At 48.1% G+C, this 12,604-nt stretch overlaps 2 protein-coding genes across 4 annotated transcripts in view; one reads left to right on the top strand and one right to left on the bottom strand.

Moving 5' to 3' along the window:
- The window catches only part of ATP6V0A4 (ATPase H+ transporting V0 subunit a4), a 31,151-nt gene extending 28,641 nt beyond the window's left edge, over positions 1-2,510 (bottom strand). For all 3 annotated transcript variants that reach the window (XR_002435439.1, XM_021387921.1, XM_021387930.1), the window contains exons 1-2: positions 2,166-2,510; positions 87-294 (exon numbers count right to left, since the gene is read on the bottom strand). Coding sequence is in view for 2 of the 3 variants with exons in the window: in XM_021387921.1 (XP_021243596.1) it covers positions 87-203 (117 nt within the window). In the remaining variant the exon portion in view is untranslated. The remainder of the gene's footprint in view (positions 1-86; positions 295-2,165) is intronic.
- TMEM213 (transmembrane protein 213) lies at positions 8,114-12,051 on the top strand. The gene is made up of 3 exons (XM_021388034.1): positions 8,114-8,315; positions 9,867-9,932; positions 10,983-12,051. Exons 1-3 carry the CDS (start codon positions 8,234-8,236, stop codon positions 11,150-11,152), a joined length of 318 nt encoding a protein of 105 aa, XP_021243709.1. The 5' UTR covers positions 8,114-8,233; the 3' UTR covers positions 11,153-12,051.

The raw sequence follows: 12,604 nt of genomic DNA, 5'->3' as shown, positions 1-12,604 counted from the left end.
TCTTTCCCCAGGTGCTCTGGGGGAAGGATCAGCACACCCTGGGGAACATCTCCACCAACCCAGCCTGCCTACCAGGCACCACTCACATCTCTGAACTGGACCAGGCCCAGGTCTCCGAGCTCAGCCACACAGCAGTAGGCAGCCTCCACTTGCAGGAAGAGCTGCATCAGGCTCATCTCCTCACTCCGAAAGACAGAGGCCATTTTGGCTGGCCTCCTCTTGCCCAAGTGTACACAAGGACCTCAGCAGCTGTGTGGTCTTCCTCACCCCAGAAGGTACCGAAGGCGCCGAGTGCTGTGGGAACATAGGCATCACTGAATCATAGAATCATAGAATGCCTTGGGTTGGAAGGGACCTCAAAGATCATCTAGTTGCAACCCCTCTGCTGCAGGTAGGGTTATCAACCACTAAATTAGACACTAGATCAGGTTAGTCAGGGCCCCATCCAACCTGGCCTTGAACACCTCCGGGGAGGGGGCATCCACAACCGCTCAGGGCTGGAGGCTAACACAACGCTGCCCATCACATCCTTCATAAAGGTTTCTTCTACTGCTGAAAGCAGGAGCCTCCTCAGGAACATGAGGCTGCATCCCACCAGCGTGGGGATGGATAACAAGGTGTGTGTGCAGCACAGAGGAGGGAGCCACCAGTCTCCAAGAGCAGATTCCAATCAAATATTGGGCCTCGTCCTCTTCTGGGATAAAGATGCTTCAGACTGCTGCACTCAGACCCTTGTGAAGGACTCAATTTCTCTTTGCCTTCCACAATGCAGAGTGGAAGACTCATTAATGGTACCTCACAGTTATACTGCAATTAGAAAGAGGCCAGACTGGTTTCTATCACTGGCACTGGATGTGCAAACACAGCATTGCAAAAACATCAAGGAATGTATGGGAACGGGGAGGAGCATTTTATTTAAATTAAAACAAACTTTAAGATTTTAAAAAACATTTTCTCCCCATAAGGGACTGTTTTCAAAATGAGAAAAATGACATACCATGCATTTTATATCTGTTCTTTTCTCCTATATGCTTCCCGTTATTTACCTCAGGTAGCTTGAACATATAAATTGCCTGTAGTCATTCTTGCACAAAAATAACTAATTTACTTGCACAAATGCATTAATTATTATTGCCCAAAGAAAAACATGCAAGTAGCTACACTTCATGCATGCATTTAATTTTGAGAATTCGGTAGCAAGCCTACATCTTTTAAATAGCAAACCAAAATCCCTATATAGCCTCACTCCTACTTGTTGACAGGAATGGGAAGCCAAGTAACCTCAACCTCTCTTGCAACCTTCTTTTCTTACAGTTTTGTGTGAATTATAATTATGTTTTTTATAATGCATGAAGGACTCCTCTTAAATATGATAAATACATTCTGTAGAGTGTTAGGGGCTGCTTAAGAGGAGCACCATAGTCTCTAGTTTGTATTTGCTCAATTTCCCTGCGAGTTTTCCTTGTCTTACCCTATTCATTCACTACATGATTTAAGACATTGAAAATACGGTATACAAAACAAATAGTTTGTTGAAATAAAACTTGTCTTGTGCCAGCTGCAGTGGGTCGAGTAAGGATATAACCATTAAAAATGTCTGGGCTTTTTCAACAAAAATGTAATTTTCACAGGAAAAAGACCCCAAAGCTGCACCCACACCCACACTATTCACACAAAAGTGTCAAAAATTCCCTGGCTCTGATTTTCAACAAATTGAAAAGATCATCAAAATGTCCCCCACCTTAACTTGTTTAGGCTGAAAAGCGCGAAGAGAATATAATTTAAAGCAGTTTGTCGTTCTAAACTGGCAGTTAACGTCCATCAAGAGAATGTTAAATTTTTAGGATTAAACTATCAAACCTCAAACAAATATCTGAAATATTTTAGTTGGATCTACTTTTCCTTTGCAACTAGTCAGGGAAAAACCTCAAGGCTCACCCTTCTTGATTTGGAATGAAAGAGGAAAAAGGCAAGTAAGAGGAGAACACTCTTTTCATTGAGAAAGCCTGTTTCGTCCTGTTCAGAGGACGGCAGAGCGCTCTCCCTCCATCCTGTGGGTACAGGGAGCTTTCCAAAGAGCCGCTCTCTGATGTGCCTCTCTCATCATTCCCCACTCCAACTGCTTTTTGCTTTGGCGAAATAATAGTTAACAGAAAATCACTCACGCTTCCTCCGCTCGTTGTTTCCCAGTGGTGTTATGGGGCATGAATGCACGCCAGGCTGCGGGCACGCTGCTGTGTGGCTCGCAGGTGCAGCGCTGTGCTCCTGTCCCTGCGGTTGTCCCTGTGTCCCAGTGGATGGCTGTGGCCACCGGGCTCTGCTGGGAGCAGCAGGTTGTCCCTGCTGAGCTCTGCGCTGGTCTGGACCAGAGAACGGAATGATTCTCGTGGCCTGGGGTGGCCCAGACCCGGCGCTTTCTGGCTTGGTCCCCACCTCCCTGTGCCACAGCACTGTGTTGGGACTAACAACACACGGTGCCTGAAAATGAGCCAGAGCCTTTGAAACCTGCTGCACGCCGGGATCTATAGACCAATAACAGGTCATTCGCAGTACTGGGCGCAGCGCCTGCGGTCAGGGAGGCGGAAAACTGCAAGTGCTTTTTCTTGCTGTTTCCTCAGCACAGCAAGGGACAGGGAAACAAGGGGAGAGTGAAGGTTTTCCTCCAGCCGCGGGACAGCCAGAGCTACCTAGCAAAGCAGGGGACACAGGTGCAAGGGGCTGTGCCAGAAGTGCGCTATTAGATCGGGGCAGTGAGGAGAGCAGGAGCACAGTTCTCACTGCTGGAAATAACAAATGCTGCATGCAGGAGAAAGATGGCTTTACAGCCCTTCTCCTGCTCCACAGAGAAGTGCTGCTCCTCCCAAAACCAGTAGCACAGCTCCTGGTGGGGGCAGAGGAGAAAGGGCTTCATCCCATTAAATTAGTGTGGTTGTGTCACTGCTAAGCACAACTTCCATAGGGAGTCCTGCTCGAAGGAAATAGATGGCTATGCCTAAGTTGCAAAGTGTCCCTTAAAGCAGTGTTTTCTTGGAGCCAGGTTTCTGTAGGTTCCCAGCAGCCCCGACACAACCAGGGTACAGTGCGTCCGAGGGAACAATTCTGCTGGCTGGGAACAATAGCGAGTTTTCTAGCACAGAGCTTTCCATTCCAAAGCAGCAAGGAGTGGCCCTGCCCACTAGGCCAGCTGCTGGGAGAGGGCTCGTGCTGCTTTCCAAAACATGCTGCCTCAAGCTGAGTGACCCAAAATGAACGTATAAAACCCGTAAGAGCAAGTTGTGCTACCCTGGCCACAGGACCTGGCTGGCTGAGCAGCAAGCAAACGCAGGGCACAGGGATAAAGCTCTCTCCTGCCCTTTTCCCCCTCTTTGCATGCAGAGGAGAGCAGCAGAAAGCATCTCCTATTTCATGCCTTTGGCACTGAGAAGTATGAACATTATTTGATAATAATCTCATTATCAGAGACCAGATTATCACCACTGGCAGCATGCAGAGCAGTGGATGCTGATCAGAGGCACGAGAGCCAGGGGAGGCTCCAGCCCCAGCAGTGGGCTTGTTGCCTTTCCTGGCTGCCAGGCTGACTGAGGGCAGCTGCTCTTGGGCTCTCTTGGGGGTTCCAAAGGGACAGCGTGGGGGCAGGGCAAGGCTGTGGGCTCAACATTTATCTGTTAGCAACCCCAGCCAGGGCTGAAAAGGACAAAGGATACAGCTGTGAAAATTGCTGCGGTTGTTTTTCTCTGTACATACAGAAAGCAGATCTCCTTCTTTCATTTAAATAATAAAAGTCTGGTGGTTTGGACTTTTTTCCTCTCATTTGTCTAGTTCCATCATTTAACACTGCTGTTCACAAATAGTTTTAGCTGAGATAGCCATTCTTCATGGCAGTGAAGATGGTAACCAGAACAACCCTCTATCCAGTGGACACATTTTGGCATTGGATTCATCTGCTTAAGGTTACAAGCTCTTTGAAGCCATGTTTTGAAGGCTTTATAAAGACCACAGGGGAGGGAGCTCAGCCCACAGTACAAGTAGATAGACCATGCCCTCCCAGTAGATGTCTTTTCTAGAGCTGTGCTTGGAGATTGTGCTAAGAAGCAAGCATGAAAGATAGATCTGCACCTGTGATCTCACCAGTAGTCTACACCATGTCTACGCTTTGGCTGATTGTACCATGATCCCTTCCATAGGTTGTGAATTGTCAGCTGGGAAGTGCCAGCGAGCCCTCAACTCCAGTATGTCCATATGCAAAGCTAAGGGAGGTCCCAAACAGGCAACAGTTGGGGATGTCATAATTTTCAGCTGCCAGGAGAATGTCACGCAGCTGTTGGTGTCTTCAGGATCAGCATCTCAGCCATTACCTCTCCATGCTTAGCACCATCACGCAGGAGGCTTTGTGTGGCTATGCTGGTCATTAATTTGTGAGCTTTCTTTCACCCAAGCTACCTCCTGTTGCAGCAGCTAACCAGGGTAGCACCTCAGGTAGAATCATAAGAATATCCTGAGCTGGAAGGGGCCCGCAAGTATCAAATCCAATTCCTAGGTCCACATAGCACCACCTAAAAATCAGACATATGTCTGAGAGTGTTGTCTAAATGCCCCTTGAACTCCAGCAGCTCGGGGCCGTGCCCACTGCCCTGGGCAGCCTGTTCCAGTGCCTGACCACCTTCTGGTGAGGAACCATTTTCTAATCCCTACCTGACCCTCCCCTGATGCAGCTCTGTGCTGTTCCCTTGGATATGAAGAAGCCAGAGTGGGGTGAAGTTAAGCTGGCCTCAGGTATCTTACATAAAGAAGGGATTTGTCCTTATACCACTTACATGCCCAGCAATGGTCTATCTGGTCTGCTGTGCTCACAGGTTGTGTGTTTTTGCCCTGAGTTAAACACAGAGATACTGCTCAGTTCCTGGCATATTGGTCACTTCAGGGAGACAAAGGGTTTGCAGTAGTAATAAGTTTTCACTTGGAACACCAAATATAAACATGTTGCATATACAAACAGAAAATATATTTATAGACAGAGTGAGGATGTGTGTGTGAGTGATAAAGGTAATAACTCCCTGGGAACCACACCCAGTGGTGATACGCCAAGGGTAAAATCTTGTTCAGCAAAGAAACTTCACTCTGAAGCTCTCTCTGTGGCACGAAATACACAATCACAGAATCACAGGATCGCAGAATCACAGGGGTTGGAAGGGACCTCAAGAGGTCATCGAGTCTAACCCCCTGCTAAAGCAGTACCCTACAATAGGTTGCGCAGCTGGCGTCAAGATGGGTCTTGAATATCTCCATAGAAGGACACTCCACAACCTCTCTGGGCAACCTGTTCTAGTGCTCCATCACCTTGACAGTAAGGAAGTTCTTCCACATACAATCATTATGCATTGTCTCCTTAATAGTGACCAGGAAAGCAGACCAGCAGCCCTACACACTGTGCAAGTCTCCAAGGGGAGAGGAGTGGAAGTACATAGTGAAGTAAAGTAAAGGCATACCTTGAGAAGTGCATGTGCACAAGAGCATAGGAAGCAAGTGAGGGAAGGTTTTGGAGAGCCTTATCACTCTGTGGACAGTCACAGCACTGAAGTATGAAATAAGAAATGAAACAAATCCAAATCTGTGTCAGGAGATGATTTCCTAGGGCTCTCGTTGTGCCTGAACTCATCAAGTTAAGCCTTCATTTCCAGTCCTATCCAAAAATCACTGAAGCCAAACACAGCCTTTTCTCTGCTTCAGGAGACTTTGGAGCAAGCCCCTTCTGAGAACTACAGAGGGAACAAATGTTGGAGAGGAAAAGAAATAAATACATTATATTAATTGTGAAAAGCATTTTCAGCATCCCTCAAAGCGGACATGTTTACCTGCAAGCTGATGCGGAGCACATAGGTAAGAGTTAAAATTCAAAAGATATGCCATTCACTCTTGTAATAGCAGAGCTGTTTCATCTTCTTTAATTTCCCCTAAAACATTCTGTGCTGCACAGAACACTTTGGTGCTCATTATTTCTGCAAAATTAACTGCCAGGTCAACTTTCAGCAGGAGCTATGGTTGAGAGATTCAGGAGGGACAGGTAGAGCTGGAAGCAAGCAGTCTTGCCTTCCCAGCACAGAGCGGAGCTTTTGTTTAGCTTTGATGCAACAGTGTGCTCAGATAAAAGCATGAATTAGAGAAAACTGGCATGAAGGGACTTAGGCACAGATTCAAGCATATATGGTGATGTTCTACAGGCCACCTCCAAGCAACCCTGAGCAATAGGAGTGTTTTTACAGCATGTTTCCTGCTGTGACATGTGCCTTTCTATGCCAAGAGCCACCAGCACTGGGGTCACGCACCCAGCATGTCAGCTGAGCAAGACATGCTACTGGCCCAGTGGGACACACCATGGCTGTTCCCAGTCACCAGCCAAAGGACAGGGCCCGTGGTACTGGGAGGCATCTGCCACAGACTGGCTGGTGGCAGCCAAGACTCCTCCAGCCTTGGTGCTGTGTTGACATCACAACAGGGGGACAAGGACAATGTCCATGTCCTTTTCAGCTGTCCTGCTCCACTCTGCAGCTCGGTGAGGCCTTTCTCCAGGGGAATGCCTTGCTGCCTGTGTCCTACCGCACCAGCTGCAAGGTGCTGGGAGGGAGCAGAGCACCTTGGGGCATGAGGAGGACAGGCTGGGGGGATGGAGGCAGCACTACACAGAGGTGTCCACAGCTGGAAGTGGCGAACACCCACCCTGACACCTGGTAATGGAGCCGCACCAAGAGCACATGCCTCTGCCTCTCCTTGGGCTGGCTCACCCCATGGAAACATGGAAACACGAAGGCTGCACGCCCCAAACAGGGCCCAAATAACTTCATCTTCACACAGGTTGCCTAGTGTTGTTGTTGATGCCCCGTCCCTGGAGACTTTCAAGGTGAGGATGGATAAGGCCCTGGACAACCTGGTCTAGCTGTGGATGTCCCTGTTCATTGCAGGGGAGATGACCTTCAGAGGTCCCTTCCAACATTAAGGATTCTATGATTCTATGATCAGCACCCAAAATCATCAGAGGCCACCAATGAGAAGCACAACAACCTGTGCAGCCCAACTCTTGCTGTGGTTTCTCCCTGATTTATTGCCTGAAGCTTTCTTTAGCAAGGACGTGAATGAGACCCTGGGCAGCCTGATCTGGTGAATGGCAATCCTGACCATGGCAGTGCTTTGGAGCAATGATCTTTAAGGTCCCTTCCAACCCAAGCCATTCAATGTGATTCTATGATGCTATGACGTCGTGATGAGGAACAGATAGGAGCAGCACAGTCAACAGTCTGGGGAACTACAGAAATGTGTGATGCCCATCAGACCAAGGCAGCATCACAAGTGCTTTGGTAGCATGGCTTTTCCTGACAGATGGAGCTCTGCTGTGTTAGCGAGAAGGTAGCATTACTACAGGAGAAGAAGAAGTAAAAGCTCTTTCAGCATCATCCGAGGGTGGTGGAGGCAGTGACTCAGCTGTGCTTATGGGGTGAGGATGGTGGGGGCTTCTCCTGTGCAGGGAGGTCCACAGCCTGAACCCGTAATCCAACCCATTACCTCTCAGATAGTTAAGGGATGGATGTTGTTTCTGGGTGATGGATGCTGGTAGTCTACACAGACCAATTGGTTTCAGCCCATTTTTGATAGAGAAGTGTCCATATCCTGTATTAACTCAGCATTTGCTATTACCAGTGGGACTAGACTACTTTTATAGGCTTACATGCAGCTCTTCCAAAGAGGCGTCGCTGCCAGGCAGCTTGGCTGGAGTGGAATCAATTCAATGTGCCAAATCAGAGCCATGGGGAAACAAGTTCCCTGTGCTGATGATACTCTGCGCCTCCCAGCACTTTCAACCCATCTTTGCAGGATCAAATGGAGACCTGGAGGACTGCAGCTGCCTGGGGATCCCACTGGAAGGGCTGGCTCCGGAGGCCTTTCCTCCCTCAGGCTGCAGCAGGTCCTCGGGTGAAATCCCCAGGCTTGACCTTCAGGGGCCCTACACCTGCCTTGGTGCTCATATCCACCACCTTTCAGAGCTGTTGTGGTTGGAGCCCTTCTCTTTCCTCACCCTGTTGTGGTAGGGAGGTTCAAGGCGTCCTGGCAGCAGGAAGCTCCTTTGCTCCACCCTCTGCCCTGCTCGCTGGCTGGCTGAGTGTATCAAGGCTTTGCTGAACCATTGCTGCCAGAACTGGCACACTGATCCTTGCAGCTACTCGGCAGGAGCTGGACCCCTGGTATGATGCTCTCCTCCCACGAGCCCTGGGCAGCTTTCGTCATGCTCTTCTACATCACTGTGCTCTGGTGCTCCTGTTCTGCAGGTATTTCTCTTCTCTTGTGCTCCACTTTCTGTACCCTGCCTTTTCCCCCACTCCTCTCTACATCTAAAGGTATTGCCCACTGACAGTGCTTTGTTTTTTTAGAAACAAGGTGGGCTCCCTTGTCTCATCCAAAAAGTGTAAGGAGATGGAACTGCCTAATCCTGATGAGACTTACTCAAGGCGATTGATCACAGCATCTTTCTGCCAGCTATTTACAAATCTGCTATAAATGTGATTGAGCTGCAGGTTGCTCTGCTGAATGGCAATGAGACGGGACTGCTGTTTCTTGGCCTCCACTTGCTGAGGCAAGAGACCACTTGAACTATCTCCCAGGAGGCTCAGTGTAGTCTGGTTTAGCTCTGAGTAGGTGCTTTTTGCAGGAAATCTGGCTTTGCAGCCCCCTTAGTTGGAGAAACTGCCTAAAGCCTAAATGCAAATGGGACCTGTGCACAGCTCCTGTCTCAGCATGATACTGCCTACATTTGTATACCAGCACCAGTGGAGATCAGCCACATGCTTAAAGATGGGCTTAATCTGACAGCCTGTCCTTCAGGCTGCCACATCTATAAACATGAACCCTGTGCTCAGCAGCGCTTTCTTCCACAGGTCATACAGAGGTTTTTATGTTTCTTCCAGTGCTCCTGTAAGGTACTTATTAACCCAGAAAATAAGTCATGGGCATGGCCAAGGTCATTCAGCAAGTCCTAGCAGAGCTGAGGAGGAATGAGGGGCACTCTGACCCTGCCCTGGAGGAGAAGGACCCACTCCCCACTGGGCAGCAGCAGGGCAAGCTGTGGCCTTGCTGACATGAAACTGAAGATCAGCATGTGACCCCCAAGGGGGACCTCTTGCGGGACAACCTCGTTTTATTTACTGTTGCTTGGAAAATACCAAACTCAAAACCAAGGCTTGGTCTGTTTTGTTTTCCTGAGCTGAAGTTAAAGCTGAGATATTATTTTAAAGTCTTCGAGTGAAATGAAGCTGGAACTTAATTTTGCTCCCTGTCATACTCCAAGCTGTCAGCTCAGAGTGATGGTTTGATTGGAAGTAGCTCTCTCACAGCCCCCACTCAGTCTCTGGACAAGGAGCCCATTGGAGACTCTGTGCTTGCATGGAGCAGCCCTTACTGCAGCAGCAGCCTGTTCAGGCTGTGTTATTCTTATGTCTCTGCAGAGAACCATTTCAGCATGGGATATTTCATCTGGCTGAACTCAAGCTGGGCTGCTCGTAGCGGCCCAGGAGGAGATATTTCTTTGGCTCCCTTCCTTCGGAAGGAGGGACAAGCTGGTGCTCATGCTGAGGGAAAATGGGTATTGGAAGGCCTAAGAAGGCTTTGCCCTGTGACACTGTGTACAGATTTGGAGGGCTGCAGACCAGCTGCAGCACTGTGCTGGAGTGCCAGTGTGCCCTGATTCTAGGTAGTAAGAAAGGTAAAGAGGCAAAATCTTCACTGAAGCCCCTCTCTCTCCTTTACCTATATCTGTATATAGTATTTTCCAACCTGAGCTTGTTAATGAGCTCTGCTTTCCTCCTATGCTTTCCTTCTGGCAGCAGCTGGAGCCTCCAACATTTCAACAAGCACCATGCACACAGCCGAGTATGAACCACCATGTCTCAGTAAGTCTTTGTAAATCATTACTACCATGATAAAGCCAGGTAAGGAGACTATATAGGTCACTGGAGAGGCTATCTTGGAAAAGAATTTGTCTGTTATTATCTGCCGTTATCAAGGCTTCAGCTGCAGGTGAAACTATAGGAGGCATTTCCAAGACTTCCCCAGTCAGCCAGGCTTAGGCAACCTGAGATCCCACAAGTCCTCCCACAGTCATCCTTAATCCTAAACATGAAGCAGCCTCAAATCCTGCACTTCCAGAATTGCAGTACACGTACCAATAGAGATATACTCCTTCAAAGGATGACATACATACAGGGGATGGGTATCCCTCTCCCCTCTCTGGGCAATTTCTGTTTACTGGTGGGAAGAGCTGCTCTCTACAGCACAGGACAATGGTACTGCACACTTCAAAGGCCAACACACAAGAATATGGTCTAGCATGATGCACTTGAATGAGAGCAACTGAGCAACATCTACACTTGCCTTTTCTTGTCAACATGCAAGAGGACAGCTGCTCTGTACCAAGATCAGGAGGCATTTGCTTTTCACAGCAGACAAGCTTCATGCATGTCAACATGCAATGCTTGTTGCTGTAAGGCTGTTCTGGCTACTCCAGCTCTCCTGGGCTCTGAGGTTTCATGCTCAGCTTCCATTCCAGTCCAAGGAGCCAAGGGACATTTAGGTCCCCTGGGCTCCTTCCAATACCCCCGCCTCAGAACCCAACTGAGTATCTTCACGGTACCCATGTGATGGAAAACATATGGCAGATGCTAACTAGATATTCTGAAAGATTTCAGCAATGGTGGGTGCAGTGCTAAGGGGACTACCTCAGGTGTTTGGCCAACTGGGATGACTAAGACTTGAAGGCATATAGATGAAACTGGATATTGCCACCCTTGAGGTTAAGAGTCAGGCTTAGGGGAAAGATGCCTGAAGACAGAGTGACAGGCCACAGGGGAGACTGTGATGTCAGCATCTCACCTGCCTTCTAGCAATGAAAACCTGCTCTGTACTTAGCATCCCATCAGCTCACTTCATTTCTTCTCCACCAGAGGTGGACTTCTGCACACTAGCAGCCGTGTGCTGTCCGACTGGTGTGGACGATTACGGATGGATTGCAGCAGCTGTTGGCTGGAGCCTCTGGTTTCTGACTCTCATTCTGCTCTGTGTGGAAAAGGTCATGAAACTCCGGCCTGACGAACCCAAATATTTGGCAGCCTGAAGCAGGGCAAGTCAGCGAGCAGCAGTGAGGTGCAGACAGACTGACAAAGACTTCAATCACTTCCTGAGAAACAGAAAAGAAAGAGAACTTGCCTTCAGCTAAAAGAAGTCCACATGTAAGTGGGGCACCTGCTTGGGCTCTGTCTTTCCTGGCATGTCAGAGCTCCTGGCCCAAGCATGGAGCTCCAGTCAGTCTCAGCTGGCCACCATGGACATCCCAATGCACACAGACAACATTTTGAATCATAGAATCATCAAGGTTGGAAAGATCACTAAGATCATCTAGTCCTACTGTCAGCCCATCCCCACCATGTCCACTAACAACGTCCCTCAGTGCCACATCCACACATTTCTTGAACACATCCAGGGACGGTTACTCCACCACTCCGTCATTTCCCTGAGCCCATCCAAGCCTGCCCAGAGGGTACAATCAGACCCTGAAGGACCAGGTACTAGGCTTCCTGCCCTAAGACAACCCCAAACAGCACTGGAATTTGAAAGAGCAGTGGGCTGGTTTCTGGAGGTGCTGGAGGATCAACGTCACCAGATTCTGTACTAAGCTGCGGGCCAGGCTGTATCACTAAAATAATGCAAGTCATTGGTTATACTGAGTAACTTCTGTTGACTAAACCAAAGTGTTTACTGATACCAAGAGAAACTCTGTTTTGGAAACTTAAGGCTTGTTTGGGCTGGTTTGAAATTAGAACTGGTTGTTCCACTGCAATGTATATGTGAACTGCTTTGTGGGAGGTTGGTTGTATCTATTCGGCTTGCACCTGTCTGTGTAATTAAGACACACTGCACCATTGCAAATGGGTTTTAAACCAGTATATCCAACTCAGGCACAACACTGGTCCTATTTATGTAAGATGATAATAAACGCTCTTCTTGATGGAAGGATTCCCACTGACTGGTTTAATCCTACTTTATGTTGATACAGCTTGTATCAGTAAGGAATTACCCCACTCAAATTGCTAGATATGTGATGTTAATGAGAAATATTCACACAGCAGTGTTTGCCTCACCGCAATCAAATCATCTTATTTGGGGCAGTTGCACCACTTTAATATCTATCTATTATTGAAACCATAAATCAGCATGAAACCCATAGAGGCATATATAGAAAAGCAAACCTCCTAGAGACCAACTGAAATGAAACACAAAAAAAATGTTCTTAAACCAAAGAAAGCTATAGCGGAGATTTGTATCTATTAGATATCAGAGAAGTTTCACCTCAGCTTGCCAGTGCGTAATTTTTGGGTTAGAAAAGATGCAAATCAGTTTAAGACTCCTCGGATTATTTCTAGCACAACCAGGCATTCAGTCAGGACAGTTCTGTACCTGTTGAAACTGGTGCATGGGTGTCCGTTATCAGCTTTCCACAGGAATAGGTACAAGTTAGACACCGAGAAAAAGACATCCTTCCCGATGGAATCATAGAATCCTCAGAGTT

Source organism: Numida meleagris, chromosome 1 (assembly GCF_002078875.1).
Source record: "Numida meleagris isolate 19003 breed g44 Domestic line chromosome 1, NumMel1.0, whole genome shotgun sequence".
Lineage (NCBI taxonomy): Eukaryota > Metazoa > Chordata > Aves > Galliformes > Numididae > Numida > Numida meleagris.
This window is presented reverse-complemented; position numbering and strand designations above follow the sequence as displayed.